Source organism: Ictidomys tridecemlineatus, chromosome 3 (assembly GCF_052094955.1).
Source record: "Ictidomys tridecemlineatus isolate mIctTri1 chromosome 3, mIctTri1.hap1, whole genome shotgun sequence".
Classification (NCBI taxonomy): domain Eukaryota; kingdom Metazoa; phylum Chordata; class Mammalia; order Rodentia; family Sciuridae; genus Ictidomys; species Ictidomys tridecemlineatus.
Window position 1 is genome coordinate 60,321,530 of NC_135479.1, and position 18,688 is coordinate 60,340,217.

At 37.1% G+C, this 18,688-nt stretch overlaps 1 protein-coding gene across 1 annotated transcript in view; it reads right to left on the reverse strand.

Moving 5' to 3' along the window:
- Ttc19 (tetratricopeptide repeat domain 19) overlaps positions 1-18,688 on the reverse strand; it is a 28,755-nt gene that overhangs the window by 9,329 nt on the left and 738 nt on the right. The window contains 6 exon segments of the mRNA XM_078042937.1: positions 11,818-11,912; positions 14,837-14,898; positions 15,172-15,228; positions 16,067-16,105; positions 16,548-16,658; positions 18,494-18,621. Coding sequence (XP_077899063.1) covers positions 11,818-11,912; positions 14,837-14,898; positions 15,172-15,228; positions 16,067-16,105; positions 16,548-16,658; positions 18,494-18,621 — 492 coding nt within the window.

Genomic DNA, 18,688 nt, shown 5'->3' on the forward strand with positions numbered 1-18,688 from the left:
CATCTATAGCAATCAGGGAAATGCAAATCAAAACTACACTAAAATTCCATCTCACTCCAGTCAGAATAGCAATTATCAAGGATACAAATTAACAACAAATGCTGGTGAGGTTGGGGAGAGAAAGGTACACTCATACACCATTGGTGGTACTGCAAATTAGTACAACCACTTTGGAAAGCAGTATGGAGATTTCTCAAAAAACTATAAAAAGGAAACCACCATCCGACCCAGCTAACCTGCTCAATATTTATCCAAAAGAACTAAAATCAGCATTTTATATATATATATATATATATATATACACACACACACACACATATACACACACACACATATACAGTGTTTATAGCAGCACAATTCACAATATAGTCAAATTATAGAATCAACCCAGATGCCCAACAATAGAAGAATGGTTCAACAAAATGTGCTATGAATACACAATGGAGTTTTACTCAGCCCCTCCCCCCAAAAAAAGAATGATACAATGGCATCTGCCAGTAAATGGACAGAAATGGAGAAAATCATGCTAAGAAAAATAAACTTGACTCAGAAAAATCAAGGGAATGTTTTTTCTCTTATGTGGAAGCGAAAGCAAAATAAGGGAAAGAGGGCAGTGAGGAAGGGTATCAAATATAAAGATATAGGGAACATCAGCGGAGTAGAAGTAGGAGAATGAGGTGGAGGGGAGGAGGAGGAAAGGGAAAGAAATATGAACTGAATCTAACAGAACCATGTCATATAATACATAAACCAAAGGGAATATCTACCTTATGTATATATAGAAAGTACCAAACAAAAATAAAGGAGTGAAAGAAAGATCAGCAGAGGAGGGGAGTAGCCGGAAACTGGACAGGGAATGGGGAATAAAATCAAATTCCTTATATGTATAATTATGTCAAAAGGAACCCAAATATCATTTATAAATAGAAGTCTAATTTTCAAAAAAAGATACATAGAATTTTCAGAGCAAGAAATTTCAACAGCTAATAAATACATGAAAAGATGTTCTGCTTTACAAGTGATCAGAAACATACTGATGCCACAATGAAATTCTTTTTCATACCCCTAGATCATCAAAAAAATTTTACACTGTGATATATTCACAACACGAATTTCCATACTGCAGTTTTAGTGTATGAATGAGTGAGAGCCATCTCTATAGTGTATCACTCCTTGTCAGTGTGGAAAAAAGGCTCCCCCCTCACCCACAACAGTGGATTAATGAGAGGAAATTGCCTCTTCTGGACAGATTCAATCCAGAAGACATGTTGTACTTCCATAAGTAAATAGCCTCTGTGTTTAAAAAAAAAAAAAACTGCTTTTAGTATCAACATAGATACATCTCAATAACAAAGTTGAGTCAAAAAAGCAAATTGCAGGGCTGGGGTTGTGGCTCAGAGGAAAGAACGCTCACCTCTGAGGCACTGTGTGAGGCAATGGGTTCAATCCTCAGGACCACATAAAAATAAAATAAAGGTATTGTGTCCACCTACAACTAAAATATAAATGTTTAAAAACAAAAAAAAGGAAATTGCAGATGCCATTCCTACAAAGTTTTAAAACATATTAGCACTATTAAATATTGCTTACTGATATATACAAGTATAATAAATAGATAAACAAGACCCAATTCAGGATAGTAGATACATGTAGGCAGGGAGAGTATTATGTGTGTGTGTGGGGGGGTTAAACTCACCTAAATAAGCAGCAAATATTGTAAAATACTTACATTTAACAAAGCCGAGGGGAAGGTAAATAGGGTATTAGTTAAATTCTTCACACTTTCCTTTTTCTTGACATTTTTTTTTTTTTTAGTTTTCGGCAGACATAACATCTTTGTTTGTATGTGGTGCTGAGGATCGAACCCTAGCCGTACGCATGCCAAGCGAGCGCGCTACCACTTGAGCCACATCCCCAGCCCTTTCTTGACATTTTTAAAACGAACCATAAGAAGAAAAAAAGAATTTACTCTTCCGAATAATAAATTAGTAATGTGGAACACACTGAAGAAATCTCCAAAATGTATGCAAGAAAACAGGATAAATGTGGAAGCTGGGGCTGTGGCTCCATGGTAGAGCACCTGCCTCACACATGAGAGGCACTGGGTTCTATCTATAGCACCACATAAAAATAAATAAATAAAGATTTTTTTTAAAGGATAAATGTGAGGAGAGAAGCCAATGGTGAATGACATTCCTGAATAAAAGTCCAAAACAAGCAGAAGAGAAGCATTCATCAAACACTCATGTTGAAAATGTGCACCATATACCAGCCAGGCAATTCTCACGGAGACAACTCCATAACTAATGTGACTGCCAAATCCTAGAAAATATCCAGCCAATAAACCACCTTCGAAGTGCTCTTCTACAGTAAGTTCCACTAAGTCTATACTTCCAGATAATGAAAAGGGAAAGGCAGAATGTTCAAAGTGTATTCAGCTCATTTTACAGAAGACAGTGAAAACAGACATTTTTCCCAGTAATGAGCTAAATATGTCTAAATAAATATAAAAAGAAATTTTAGGTTACTCCTGATAAAGCTGAAAATCATATATGTACCTTTCCTCCAAACTAAAAATGGAGACTGATGAGGGAAATTCTCTAAAGGAGGGACTGAGAACAAAGGAAGTAACAAAAATGGAAAGCAGTTTTTAAAATGCAAAAATTAGACTAATACTTTGCATACTAATTTTAAGATTCCCTATCACAAGACAATTGAGATTCAGTTTAAAAAAAAAAAACACCACTTTCACAAAAGTCACTGAAAAAATGACTCACAAAAATCTAAGAATAAGAAATAGTAGAAATCATAAAACTAAAATTTGTGGAAAAACTTAAAAATAGGGAAAAGATCATTTATCTGATGAAGGGATAATATGCAATAAAGATATACATATAATGTACATATATTCATGTGTATATGCATATATATTTGGGATTGTTTAAGCAGATCATAGAAATGTGTATAATGAAGAAAGATCACAATAAAATTTCATCTTGAAAAACTAGACAAAATATGGATATAGAAAACAACACTATCAACCCACTAGACCTAACAGACATAAAACACTCCAACCAACAAGACAACACACACACTTGTCTCAAATTTGCACATGCAACATTCACCAGAATAAACCACATGTGAAGCTATAAAAACAAGTCTCAAACTTTAAAAGGACTGGACCTCACATAAAGTGTACTGTCTGATCACAATGGTATAAAATGAGAATTAACAGAAGGAAATGTGAGAAATTCACAAATATTTGTTAATTAATAAACACATTCCTAAATAGCCAAAGGTTCAAAGAAATTATAAGAATTAGAAAGTACTTTGAGATACATGAAAATGAAATTATAATGTATCAAAATCTGTTAGATGCAGGTAAATTTTATAATTACAAAGGCCTATTTAGGAAAAAAATTATTAGCCTAGTTTTTCACCTAGGAAACTTGCGGGAAAGTTGAGACACACAAAATAAAGCCAAAACAGGAAAGATGTAATAAAGATTAGAGTGGAAATAAGTGAAACCGAAAAACAACATAGAGAAAAACAAAAATCTGGCTCTTTGAAAAGATCAACAAAATTGCCAAAATCAAGAAGATACAATGAATATAATGGTTAGAAAGATCATCAATTGAGGGTGAGGAGCCACTAAATAATTAGCTTGATAACTACATTGCATAAAACTTTTAAGTATAAATGTTTATCAATCTTAGGGCATTTAATTCTCTGAGGTAGCTTCTATTATTACTCTTGTTTTACCAATGAAGAAACTGAAAAATATCTTGTCCACAATAACAGTGCTAATCAGTGGTAGATCCAGGATTCAAACTCCAAATTCAAGCTCCAGATTTCAAGTTCTCATCCAATCAAATATTATATCCAGAAATATTTGGATTACTTAAAATATGAAAATGAAAATAACTCAGAAGAGTATGAGCAGGAAGAATCAATGTGAAAAATCTTACTAATTTAAAGAAAAGAAATAAACCCATAAAATTAAGAACTGGAAAAGAAATACAATGATCTCAGATACATAAAGTTATTATACAAAAGGTACATACATAAGTTACTATGATAGACAATTCTGATCATTCAGGATTTACTCAACAGCCTGGCTAATCACTGAACTGCCAGTTACTTGAGAAAAAGTGCCTGTACAGTTTAATCTAATTTATTTGACATTTTCTGCTACTATTTGTAGTAAAGGTTTTCTAACTCAATCAGATGGCAATCTCCTCAAGTAATTTATATCAATATAATATGAATCTAATACTTTGGTCTCAAAATACTTTAGGAAATTTACAAAACAGTTCTGAAGTTCAGAATATAAAATTCATGTGAAAATGGGAAGAAATTTTAAAAGAGGAGCATGTGTTAGCTGTTTTATAATATAACTCAAATATGTAACTCATAAAACTCAATAATTTTTACTGCTGCAAGACTCATCAGATGAATAAATCATAATAGAAAGCCCTAAAGGGGGGGCGGTGAGGGGCAGGGAGGTCAGACACCAAATTTCTTAATGATGATTATTCTCTTGAAGAAAGTAGTTATCAACTGAGAGTGGAGGCATACATCTGTAATTGCAGCTAGTTGAAAGGCTGAGAAATAGGATCCCAAGTTTGAGGGCTAAACTCAGCAACTTAGCAAGACTGTTTCAAAATGAAAACAGAAAAGATTGGGGCATAACTTAGTGGTAAGAGTGCTTGCCTGGCATGGATGAGGCCCTGGGTTCCATCACCAATACCGAAAGAGAAAAAAGAAAAGTAGTTATCAATTTCACACAAAAATAAATTCCAGATAAAAAGTTTAAAGAGAAACTTAGAAGGATGGGGGAATATTCAACTTATTTTAAAGGTGAAAAATACTTTTCTAAGCATGAAGCTTCAGAAGAGCAGGGACATTTGCTTTACTTGCTGCTACTGGAATCCTAGAACACCACCCAGCACAGAATAGTTATTTGGTTAGTACTGATTAACAATTAGTAAAAGCAAAAGAAATAAACCAAGAAATTTAGATTGAATTCCAAAAGATTTGTCTCATGCAAGTCATAAAAATCCCTAAACTGAATACATACTATGTGATTCATTATGTAAGTTTTAATAAGGAACCATAAAAATATCTTCTAAAGGAATGCACAGTAAAACTAAAGAAAAGCAAATGAATGCTTTAGCAAAATTAAGGAGAGCAGTATCTTGGGTAGAAATGAAACAGGCTGAAATGAAGGACAACTTCCTAATTATTGTATTTCTGCAACTTTTATTTCCTTACACTGAGAGTAAAGGCGCTAGGAGACACCTAAGAAGCTAAAAGTGGCCTGTTTGCACAGGATACTAAAATCTGCATATGCATATTTCCTGCCTTTTGTCCCACTATGTTTCCTCTTTGCCTCTTCTTTGAAAGATTTCCTTCCCCAGAGCCTCTAGAGATGAAAATTTTGGATTAAAAAATTTCTTCTACCTTCCTTCAAAGCGGGCTTTGAATAAAACCTATTTTCTCTCAATTTATCTCTGAATATTTGTGGGGTGCAAGATGCAGTGAGAACTACCCTCTTGCTCCTATAAATAATAATTCCACCTGATAACAGGAAGGGTCTAACAGTGGTCCACTTCACCCACACTGCTCAAAGGCTTATTTTTTTTAATTTATTCTAATTTGTTATATATGACAGCAGAATGCATTTCAATTCATAGTACACATACAGAGCACAATTTTTCATATCTTTGGTTGTACACAAAGTAGAGTCGCACCATTTGTTCATACATGAACTTAGGATAATGATGTCCATCTCATTCTTTCCTACCCCCATGTCCCTTCTTCTCTTCCCCCCCCTCCCCTTTGCCCTATCTAAAATTCCTCCATTCCTCCCATGCTCCGACCCCCATCCCCATATGGATCAACATCCACATAACAGAGAAAACACTTGGCATTTGGTTTTGGGAGATTGGCTTACTTCGCTTAGCATGATATTCTCCAGCTCCATTCATTTACCTGTAAATGCCATGATTTTATTCTCTTTTAATGCTGAGTAGTATTCCATTGTATATATACCACAGTTTCTTTATCTAGGTTGGTTCCACAATTTAGCTATTGTGAATTGTGCTGCTATAAACATTGATGTGGCTGTGTCCCTGAAGTATGCTGTTGAGGATTATTTTAAAAGGGATGTTTTTCCTTTTCCTATTCTCCCTCCCTCTCCCCTTCCCTAATCTGGGGCAGGGAACAAGAGATTACCTTTTCCCATCCTAGGGCAAAGTTATCTATCCTTGAGCACATACCCCCACAGGAGGGAGATCTATGAAGTATACCTGGGACCCCCTGTCAAGGGACACCTGGAATACAGCCTTTGAAGAGTTTCTTTAAAAACCCTCTATTCTCCCTGATAGGCAGAACCACAGCCTCTGGAACTGGAGTCCCTGTGCTTCTCCTTTAATAGCAAAGCAATAAACCTTCTTTTTCCTTTTTCTCAAAACCATGTCCTCCTTATCAAATTGGAATCAGACAAGGAAACTGAGCTTTTGGTAATGAGGTAACAAGGAAAAAGAGACTGGGGTTAGGCACACACAGTGCAGAGACACAAGGCATCCAAGGATCTAGTAATTCACTGTCACTTCCTGTTCTTATTCTTTAAACTATACAAATGTTAGTTTCACATTTCCTATTTGGAAAAAAAAAAATCAATCACTTTATAAATACAAATAAGGAGAGGGAACTCAAAAACCAAGGGTTAATAGTCTTACTTAAGAAAACAAACAAATGATACACACCTCACTGCTTATCGGAGGAGGAGAAGAAAAAAAAAAAGCTGGGGTATACAACAATGTCACATCATGAGGCTTACAAAGGTTATAAAAAAAATTAATGAATTTTTGGGAAAAGGGGGACACAGCTTTATCACAATAATAAAAACCAATAATAGTTAACACTTTTGAGCACCTATTATTATTAGGCATCATTATAATACTTTATATACATCAATTCATTCAATCATTCAAAGATCTGCTGAGAAATTACTCAATCTCATACTAAAGATCAAAGCACAAAGAAATTAATTAATTTGACCAAGTCACAAAGTAAACAAATAGTAAAACAGAAAATGTAAACTAGCAGTTATTTCAAAATTTGGCAATATTCATCAACAATCTTAAAATGTATTACTTTTGATCCAGAAGTTCAATGCTAATGTATTTAAAAAAAATAAATACACTGATGTCCAATAACAGAGAACTATACTACAATGTGGATATGCCATTATAAAGCTACAAGGCTAAAGAAAGTAGAGAAAAATCAAGGGAGATGATACCAAAAAATTACAGGTAAGGGGCTGGGGTGTGGCTCAGTGGTAGAGTGCTTTTTTAGCATACGTGAGGCACTGGGTTTGACTCTCAGCACCATATTAAAATAAAACAAAGGTATTATGTACACCTACAATTAAAAAATAAATGTTTTTTAAAAAACTACAGACAATACAAAGCAGAGAGAAAATGGTAAGTTACTAAGCACATAAAAGGGAAATGACAACTGAATGCCTACAGCCAGACATACCAGTGAGAGAGAAGCCAACCAGCTTCCAGGAACACCATAAGGGTCTGGAACTGAAGAAAGCAAGTACTATTATAAAATGAATAACAGGTCCTAGAAATATAAAACCAAGCAACCAAAAAAGTTATCCCAGAGAAAAATGAAAAGTTGTACATAAAGTTGTAAACATAGTTATATAATCATATCTCTGGCTCAGCTGATAACACTACTTAACAAAGGGAATATTTGTACATAAGCACAACTTGTGCTAAATCTTCACTCTTCCATAAGTCCATAGCTTCCTAAAGTAATAAATCAAGTAATAGCAAATTTTACATAACTTAGAAATATGAAAGTAAATATCAGAAGAAATTAGTTGCGTTGAAAATAGATGGAATGAAGTGTGGCAAGGAAATGCTATTGTAAATTAAGCCCTGAAATACTATTTGACTTTTTTATATGATATATTGTTAACAACAAAAATTAAGTTTCAGGGCTGGGGTTGCCCCTCAGTGGTAGAGCACTTGACTAGCATGTGTGAGGCCCTGGGTTCAATTCTCAGCAATGCATAAGAATAAATAACATAAAGGTCCATCAACAACTTAAAAAAAAATTAAGTTTGAAGAGAAAAAATATAAATTTACAGTAAAAAATTATAGAATATCCAGAAAAACATATGAAATATAAATCTCCTATAAATCTACCAATCAGGGAAAGTCATTCAACCCCTGTTCTCTGCCTATATTTAATCTTCAGTATTTTAGAAAATTAGGGTCTTATTAATTATACTATTTTGTAACTACATTTTCACAGATTTTTATAGACATTTCCTCAGTAATCACATATCGATCTATAATACAGGGAAGCAAAGACTCCAGACCAGGTTTTTTTAGTTTGTTTTTTTATAGTTGTTTTTGGTACCAGGGATTGAATCAGGGGCACTTGATCACTAAGCCACATCCCCAGCCCTATTTTGTATTTTACTTAGAGTAGGGGTCTCACTGAGTTGCTTAGCAACTTACTTTTTTGCTGAGGCTGGCTTTAAACTCAAAATCCTCCTGCCTTGACCTCCTGAGCCGCTGGGATTACAGGCGTGTACCACCATGCCCTTTCAGACCAAGTTTTTAATATAATTTTTAGTAATGTCTTCTTTGATAAATGATTTGCTTTGTACAAACCTGAGAAAGAATTTATTTCTCTAGAAATAAAATTATATGTTTACAATAGAAATTAGCTTGCTCTATCCAGCAAGAATTCCTTTATCTAGGAAAAGTATTTCCATATTATATTTACTAGCTATTAAAAATCAGGTTAGGGGGCTGGGGTTGTGGCTCAGTGGTATAGCCCTTGCCTAGCATGTGTGAGGCACCGGGTTCAAGTCTCAGCACCATATATAAATAAAATAAAGGTCCATTTACAACTAAAATATATATTTTTTTTAAAAATCATGTTAGGGCTGAGATTGTGGCTCAGTAGCATAGCACTTGCCTCAAATGTATGGGGCACCAGGTTCGATCCTCAGTACCATATAAAAATAAATAAATAAATAAATAAAGGTATTGTGCCCATCTAAAACTAAAAAAAAAATTTTTTTTTTTTAAATTAGGTTATAGGGGCTGGGGATGTAGTTCAGTTGGTAGCACGCTTGCCATGCATGCACAAGACCCTGGTTTCAATTCTCAGCACCAAGAAAAAAAACAAAAAACACTCAGGTTACATATGGTCCCTAATTTATTTCTTTTTTTTTAATATTTATTTAGTTTTTAGTTGTAATTGGACATGATATCTCCATTTCACTTGTTTATTTGTATGTGGTGCTGAGGATCGATCCCAGGACCTCACGCGTGCTCAACTAGCACTCTACCGCTGAGCCACAACCCCAGCCCCCCTAATTTATTTCTTAAAACATAAACTGCATGAGAGGAAAAGCCAAAAAAGACATACTCTAAAAAATAGTTCTTTCTTAGCAGCAGGATTAAGGATGATGACCTTTACATTTTTCTTTAGGCTTTTCTTCATTTTTTTTTAAATGATAACTGGGCTTTTGGAATTGAAAAAGATATACACTCCTACACTAAGGTCAAACATTCAACTAGTAGTTAGTTCACACACTTGACAGATTTGTTTTCACACCTTTTGTTAGTTTTCTTATAGCACTTCCATGCTACACTAAAATTGTATTTGCTTACTCATTTTTCTTGAGTCTTCTGAGCTTCTATTATATGCCAGGCACTACTATAGGTTCTGAGGATTTAGTAATAGCAAAACAGATTTTTTTTTAATATTTCTTAGACACACTATATTTATTTATTATGTGGTGCTGAGGATTGAAGGATTGAACCCAGTGCCTCACATTTGCAAGGCAAGCACTCTATCACTGAGCTACAGCCCCAGCCCCCAGATGATGTCTTGATCCCTCTTTGATAGGGAAGACAAAAACTAAAAATGCTTGAACAAAAATATACTTTTATTGGTAATTCAGACAAGCACATAACACAGATCTCTACTTTAAAGCATGATGAAGAAAAGTTAAAGAGGTAAATAATACTATGTAGGAAGAGATGATTATTTTAGTCAGGATAAGCCTCTGAAGAAATATCTGAGCAGAGATCTGAATAAAGTGAGGCAGCTACCCATGGAAGAATATGGGAGAACAATCTAGACAGAGAAAATATTAAGCAAAAAGGCCTTAAAGATGGCATGGTGGGATAAACTAGCACACGCCTGTAATCCCAGCATCTCAGGAAGCTGAGACAGGAAGATCCGAAGTTCAAAGCCAGCCTCAGCAATGGCAAGGTGCTAAGCAACTCAGTGAGACCCTGTCTCTAAAGAGAATACAAAATAGAGCTGGGGTTGTGGCTCAGTGGTTGAGGATCCCTGAGTTCAATCCTCGGTACCACCCCACCCCCTGAAAAAAAAAAAAAAAAAAGATGGCATGAACTTGGGATGTGCAAGAACAACAGAGATTCAGTGTGGTAAGAATGGAATGAGCAAGGAGAGTGCAATGGATGATGTAGGAAAGGTTGGTGGGGGACAGATCACAGAGGGCCTTATAGGTCCAAAGCAACTGGGCCAAAGCTTTATGGCTAAGCAACTGGATGATTATTAGTGCCACTTACTAACCTGGACTGACTTGTGTAGAAACAAATTTGTGAGTGACAGAATTGAAAAGATCCATTCTAGATATGTTAAATGTGAGATGACCATTCACCATTCAAGTCAAGATGACAGGTAGGCAATCATACCCATAAGTCTGCTATTCAGGTGCAAGCTGGGTCTGAAGATGTAAATCTAAAAAGTATGAGAGTACATGGTCTCTCCTAGGGCATGAGGGCAGAGGAAAAAGTGGAGAGTGTGGACAGCTCTGAAGTCCACCACCACTTGAGGTCAGTAAGGGAAAGACATGAGTAAGGTGCCCCAAAATCAAAGGAATGTATTTCCAGTAGAAGAGATTAATCCCAAGTAAAAGTGCTAATGAATAAGAAAGCTAAGGATTGAGAAAATGACTGCTAGATTTGGTGACTCTGAGAGAAGTGGCTTTAGTAGAGTGATGGAGAAGAAAAACTGATGTTATGTTCAAGAAAGAATTGGAAGATAACTCTATCATGGTGTCTTACTTCATGAATTATGACCACGGGATCCCTAATATCTCACTAGCTCTTGGCATACGGCAGGTATGAAAGAAGTTACTGAACAAATGTCAAATCTGAAAACTCCCAATACTTTAAATAAAATTAAGAAACCCAAAATGGCACACCCTTTGAAGGGTTCCAGCCAACCTCATTCCATTTCCAGTTTCTACAAGTGTGGAAAAAACGCAAAGCTTCTTTCTGTCTTTCCTTAACCTACTGCTATTAAGAAAAGTAATTATTGCATTCTGACTGGTAGTTGAGGGGCCGGGGATATAGCTCAGTTGGTAGAGGGCTTGCCTCACGTACACAAAGCTCTGGGTTAAATTCCCAGCACCCCACCACCAAAAAAAAGAAAGAAAGAAAGAAATCTAGTAGTGGAACTAAGAGGTAAGAGAAAGGCCTTCCCTTTCTGCTTCCCAATTTCTTGGAGGTTATATATAGATTAAAATTGACTGATAATTTATGAACACATCTTCAAAGAACAGTTCAAATAAAAAATACAAACAAAAGAGCTATCAAAAAATTCAAACAAAATGTCCCATCTTATTCCAGACTTCATAATATTAGAGTCACAGTGAACAATGGATATCTTACCCTCCCTGACACAGACATAAGCCTTTTGTGGAGAAAACACAACATCCAGAAGAGTCCGGTTTCCTACCTGACATAACATCTTCTGATAATTCCTTTTCTCGTTCAATTTTTTCCTCTAAAGTTGAAATGCAGAATTCATAGCCAGCGAGAGCAAATTCTTGTCTGTGAAACAAAGATCAATAACCAACCATTTACCTTTTCTCAAACTCTTCTTTTACCTCCATCTTTCCAGCTCAAGTTTCAGCATTATTGATAAAGGGAAGTGGGAATTATGCTTAAAGTACCTCTGGGCTATCAATCTACCAATTCTCAAAATTTTTTCTAAAGTAATCTATTTAAGGTAAATTAAAACATGAAAAGCTAGGAATGCTGTGAAAATTTTCACAACATAACCAGTGGTCTTTCATCATCTCCCAATATCAGTATCAAATGAGTAAGCATGGGAAAGCCCACACCTGATCAAAGTAATATGAAGTATGACCTAACAAAGGGAAGCTCAGCTCCCCCTGCACTGGGGATTCCAATTGCTGCGTTCATGTAGCTTCTGGGGAGCTTTTGATTGTATAATACTTCTCTCAAACTATAAGTCTTTGATAAAAGTTTTCCAAAGTAATGAAACTTTTAGCCATGGCAATATTTAGACTGACTCCAGTTCTGGACCCTTGGTCAACTGAAGATGACATCCAAGTATGCAGATTGACTCCCTGATTTCTATAAAGAGATGCAGAGGAATATGACAGAAATTTCTCCTTCAGTCTGGGCAAGGCAGTACACACCTGTAACCCCAGTGGCTCATGAAGCTGAGACAAGAGAATTCAAAGCAACTCGAGGCCCTTCACAATTCTTTTGAGACACCATCTCAGAATGAAAAATAAAGAAGGACTTGGGCATGTGGATCAGTGGCTAAGTGTCCCTGGGTTCCAAAAATGAAATTCCCCCTCTATGTAGCTTAGTTTTGATTTTTGCTCTTCCATGTTGCCTCTACTTTCTTACCAGAAGTAGCACTATAAATCTCAACCTTTTCCTCTAGTGCCTTCCCAGGGAAGAGCTGATGACCCTGATGAGCTACTCTGTTCTTAGAACAAAAGCATCCCCTTTCTTCTCTGGACCCAAACCTTGGTAGCAGGGACCCTTTTCAGCCAAGACATGGGGGCAGGAAGAGGCTGCCACAAAATGTTCCCAGTAGAGCAAGAGGCCTATAAAAAATTCCTCCAGTGTGGGCTGTAGCTGCACAGCGCTTGCCTGGCATGTCTGAGGCACTGTGTTCAATGCTCAGCACCACATAAAATTAACAAATACATTTATGCTGTTTACAGCTACAAAAAAAAAAAAAAAAATTCCTCTCCTGACTCGTATCAGGCTTTCTAAGTAAGCCTCAGGACCTGGGCCTTGTCTTCTACCTTATGATTCTCTCAACAAAACAGAATGAAAAGTACTTAAAGGTTAATTATTAATGGATACTATAAAAGCTTTCACATCTACAAGATTATAAATTGTATTACTTTCCTGTGTTTTATTGGTTTTTATTGGCTTCTTACTTGAGCAGTTCAGTTCCATCAACATCTACTCCTATTTGATACTCTTCCTAGGAAGATTGACCTCAGCCAAAACGTTTCCTGGTACCAATCAAACTTAAAGCTCTTTAGACAACTTGAAGTCAAAGGCCCTCGGAAGTTCTACTGTCCAATCAAAATGCAGAGAGGACTTGATGAAAATGAAGACGCTGTGACTAGGACAGCAGAGACCAGTACCAGGACTTCAATAAGAACCCTTTGTATAGTATCTGACTTGATGTCACTGCAAACCTCTGGCACCAAATTCTGCAGTAACTAAAAAGCTAGTTTTAATTCTCCCCCTAAACTCACCCCAAATAAAATCCAGTCTAGAGTTCTCTGCTTACATCCTATATGCTTCTTCTTTGAACTCCACCTAGAAACTGATGGGAATAAAAGGCCCTCAATTCATCAGTGCTCTCAGCCTTTGGCATGTTATCTAAATTGTTGTCTAAGGTCATCCTATGTAACTGGCATATTTTTCTTCTTTATAAGAAATGACTTACTTATTTATAGATCTCTCCTCTACTCTTGGCTAGTTCCCCTTCCAGAAACCTACCTATCATCAACTCTACATATTCTACATAAGGTCAGTGGTCAAATCATTTAAACAAAATATTTTATTCAAAACCTTCTGCTAACGTCTTAAAAATAGCCATTTATTGTCAAGCATGGTGGTACAAGCCTTTAATCCCAGTGGCTCAGAGGCTAAAACAGGAGAATGGCAAATCCGAGGCTAGCCTCAACAAAACTTAGCAAAACTATTTCAAAATAAAAAATTTAAAAAATGGCTGGGGATATAGCTCAGTGGTAAAGTACCCCTAGGTTCAATCCCCAGTACCCAAAAGAAAGGAAAAAAAGAAAAAAAAAAGCTGCTGTTTTCTCAGAATAGATAATGAAAATGAGCCACAAGATACTCCCACAGTGACTCTCACCATGTACCTTGATACCTAACAACTTCTTTTGCTGATGCCTATATCAAGAGAGTGGTTTCTTGGGGCTGGAGTTGTGGCTCAGTGGAAGAGCAGTTGCCTGGCATGTGGGCCCTGGGTTCGATCCTCAGCACCACATATAAATAAATAAATAAAAGATCCATTTACAACTAAAAAAATATTAAAAAAAAAAAAAGAAGAAAGAAAGAAAGAAAGTGGTTTTCTCAAAGTGTATTATCCCCAGCAATTTTACATTGCTCTCTCCACTTTTAGGAAGAGCTAACTACGGTTCCCAGTTCACATTTTAACTTCCCTTCTCGCTTCAAGCAGGAACAAAAAACTTGACTAGCTTTATCACACAGCCAGGTGTGAGGGCTGTGTGCTTTCTCTCAGCAAGCTAAAGGAAAAAGCAGGGCAGAACTGGAAAAGCCTGAAGACTGCTAAGACAAGGGATGGGACAATTGAAAGGTGAAAGTCAATTTTTTGAAGACCCTGATGACTTGTAGGTAAATGAAGATTATATGACACCCTAGAATCAGAGTTTCCTGCCCACAAGCCCATTCTCTCGCCACTGTTACACCTACATTCTAACCACACTTACCTATTCTGAGCAGCATAGATACTGGCCAGTTTTAGGGAGATTTCAATTATTGCATTGTCTTCCTATTGGGAGAGAGAAATAAAGGTAATTCATGACAAGTAAAACTTCCTCACAGATTATTTCAGTTCAACTTCTTGACTTTTAGAGAAATTATTGAAGTTCTCAGCAACCATGCTTTTGAATTAGTGAAAGATTGGCCATTTTTATAGAGGTACGGGAGCAAAAAATTCACCTTTTTTGGTCAAAGCACACATTGAAGACTGGAGGAGAAGTTTTCAGGAAGATTATTTTAAAAACCGCTTCAATGAGGGGCCAATAATAGGCAATATTCTTACCTGCTTCATGCCCCCTCCAAGCAGATAACTCATTGTTGCTTTAAAAAGTTGTTCTGCCTAAAAGCATAAGGAAAAGATTTTTCATTTGGGCCCAATTCTCTACATGACCCTTGGATTCTAAGTGTCAGTCTGATGTAGCACTCCTATGTACGTACACATATGTACACACACAAACACACACACCCCAAACACACAGAAAAGTACTTTTTTGGAAGGAAAATGGACCAAAGTATCAGGGTCCCACATCCTATGTATCTTAATCTACTCTGTGGATGAGTAGAAATCAACTTCTCATCAAATCACTGTGGCAGAGATTGCAAATTGGCCCCAATAGTCACTCTCCCATCATTATGGCTATAAAATCCCCTCAATTTTTAGCAGATCAGCCTTCCTTAAAGCTACATGTAGTCATATAATGAAATTGTGGCCAGGAGTTGCATGCAGGAAGAATATGAACTTTTTAAATCATAACTTATAAGGATGCTGCTTGCCCTTCATCTTCTTTTTCTCCCTTCCTGCAGGCTGGAAGTGAGTCAGCTCACCCATGCAGCTTAGAAAGAACCAGACTTCTGAACCAGACAGCAGAGATGCCTATCTTGCCTTTAGTCTTTGACCTACATGTAGACTCACTTCAGGGGCTGGTGTTGTGGCTCAGCGGCAGAGTGTTTCCCTAGCACATGCAAGGCCAAGGTCACACCACATAAAAATAAATAAAAATAAAGGTATTGTGTCCAACTACAACTAAAAAATATATGTCAAAAAAAAGAGAAATAACTTCATCCTCTCTGAATCACTATATTCTGGGTCATAGTAGCTTAGCCTGTATCATTACTATTGCAGTTCCCTAGAGGCTCGTATTTCACAAATTCAAAATATTTCAAAATGATTTACTTACATTTTCTAGTTGGCCCCGTATAAACGCTAAGTTGGCCATCTGAAAGCAAATTACAAATTGTTCAGTTTAGAGCACTGTGTTCCTACTTATCCAAAAACCTTTAAGCTAATGATTCCCTTTGGCAGTCACCCTCTGAATTAAAAAAACAAAAGTTCAAAGTGGATAAAGTATGTCACCAGTTAATCTGCTAGCACAGTACAGCAATGGTATAAGAAGCAAATACTTTGTTGCATATACTGTTGATAATAAATGAAATCTAGATCTACTTATCATTAAAGAAACAAAAGCTATTTGTTTCTTTTTGGTTGGGAATTGAGACGTCTCATAAGTGATTCTGCCAATGGTTTAAAAGAAAAAAGAAAATGACAACAATGAAAATAGAGCTTTCCAACACCCCAACAGTCAGGAATAGAAATCAGGAAGAAAAATCCTTTTCAAGCATCCACCCTTCTTCATCAGTAGCTCTGATTAGAAGAGTTACCAAATCATAAGTGTAAGTGATGGCTTTCAGGTTATCGCTCTGATAGGCAAGGCGAAGAGCATCATGCAATATTAGCTCAGCCTCTTCTGGTTCATCTTTCATGATGCTCAACTAAAAAAAGAAGAAAAAGAAAATAACATTAAATGATGTATAAGGAAAGCACATGCATGTGCTTCCAGAAAGAAGTACAGATGGCTATACATCCCAATTCATAGAAAGAAGCTATTCATTCATCAGATATTTACTGACTCCTACTATGCACCAAGCATTGTTTATAGATGACAAGGAGGTCAGCCTCCCTGGCAGCTATATGTGGCTATGTGTAATGAAGTTTTGGCCAATAGATGCAGGCAGAAGGAATGTGAGAAATCTTTATATCATATTTTATAAGAAATCTGTTTGTCCTTCATCTTTTTCCTTTTTTTTTTTTTTTTTTTTTTGGTACCAAGGATTGAACCCAGGGGCACTTAACCACTGAGTCACCTCCCTATCCCTTTTTATGTTTTATTTTGAGACAGGGTCTCATGAATTTGCCAAGGCTGGTCTTAAACTTGTGATCCTCCAGTCTCAGCCTCCCAAGCCACTGGGATTACAGCCACGCACCAGTGCACCCAGCTCATCCTCTTTTTCTCTTCCTTCCTTTAGGCTGAAGGGGACCATCTGGGGAAAATAGGCTTAATTACAATTCATTAATTAATAGCTATGAAGAAAAACAATGGAAAGAAGTGAGAAGGACGGGGGCCTGAGGTTATAGCTCAGTTGATAGAGTGCTTGCCTTGCATGCACAAGGCCCTGGATTCAATCCCCAGAAAAAAAAAGGCAAGTGAGAAGGAGTCTCCTCCAATGGAAATCAGGGAAGTCTTCCAAAGAAATAAGAATTAAACTGAGGAACAAAGGGTGACAGTATGTCAACCCAATTTGGAATTGGGAGGAAGAATGACCCACAAAGAATGAGTGAAGCCTGTACAGGTTGAAGAGAATGGTTCTTCAGAAGAACTACCAGGAAAGAAATGTGAAGAATGGTGAGCCAGAGCATTACTGCAAATGAATGGGTGAGGTAGGCTGGTTTAGATCTTAGGATCTTGCTGACCATGGCAAAGAGTCTGAATTTTAACAAGTGCAGTGGGAAATTTCTCAGAGTTGTCAGGCAAGAGTGATGTGAGCTGATTTGCATCTTTAAAATATCACTAAGGCTGCAGTATGGAAAATGCATCGTAGGTATCACTAAGACTGATGTATGGAAAAGGAATTGTAGAGGGTCAAAAGACCCTCTTCCAGTTGGTGACAGTGACTGCACTAGGATGACAACAGCAAGGGAAATAGAGAAATGGGCCATATTTGAAAAATATTTTGCATTTGGTGGCAACAGGAATTACGGCTGTGTACTGGAAGGCAATGATAGAGTACCACAAGTTTTAGGAATGATGCTGAGAAACTGATGGTCATAAAGATAAAGAATGTGTTGGAAAGGCATTCAAGAGGAAGAGTTTGGTTTGGGGCATTTTTAAGTCTGAGAGGTAGATGAGGCCTTACAGTGGAGACAGAATGTAAACAGCAAACTGAGAGAGCCTGGGGTGAAAAAAAAAAGAGGGGAATATTAAGGGAAAAAAAAGATATGGAGAAAAGAAAGAATTGCATTTTAAGGATTGTAGTATGTGCAAATAATGCCCACTTCATCTTGGCTGGTTAATTGATTAAAAACAACCATAAAACATTTTCAATAATTTGTTCAAACAAAAGAAATATGCCAAGGGTGCCATCTCCACCTGCACTTGAGACTGCAGCAATTTTACTGCAGGTTTTAGAGACGGACCAGACTGAATGGATCCCAACCTTCCCCCTCTGATGATCCATCTAATTTTGGGCAATTTTATCCTCCGAGCCTCCATCCACGTTTCGGCAAACTATAGGGAAGGCCTCGCTCACAAGGGCTCACGAAGCCTCACCTTGGCTCGCTTCAGCAGCTGAATGATCTCGGCCTCTGCCTCGTCCGCCGCATCCTCAGCGGCGGCCCCGCCCGCTCCCTGCTGTTCCTCCGCATCTGCCGCAGAAGGCCTCGAGAACCAGGCGAGCGCTGCAGGAAGGGGCTCTGAGGTCACCGGGCCCGGCCCGCGCCCCGGTCTCCGCCCGGCCTGCCCCGC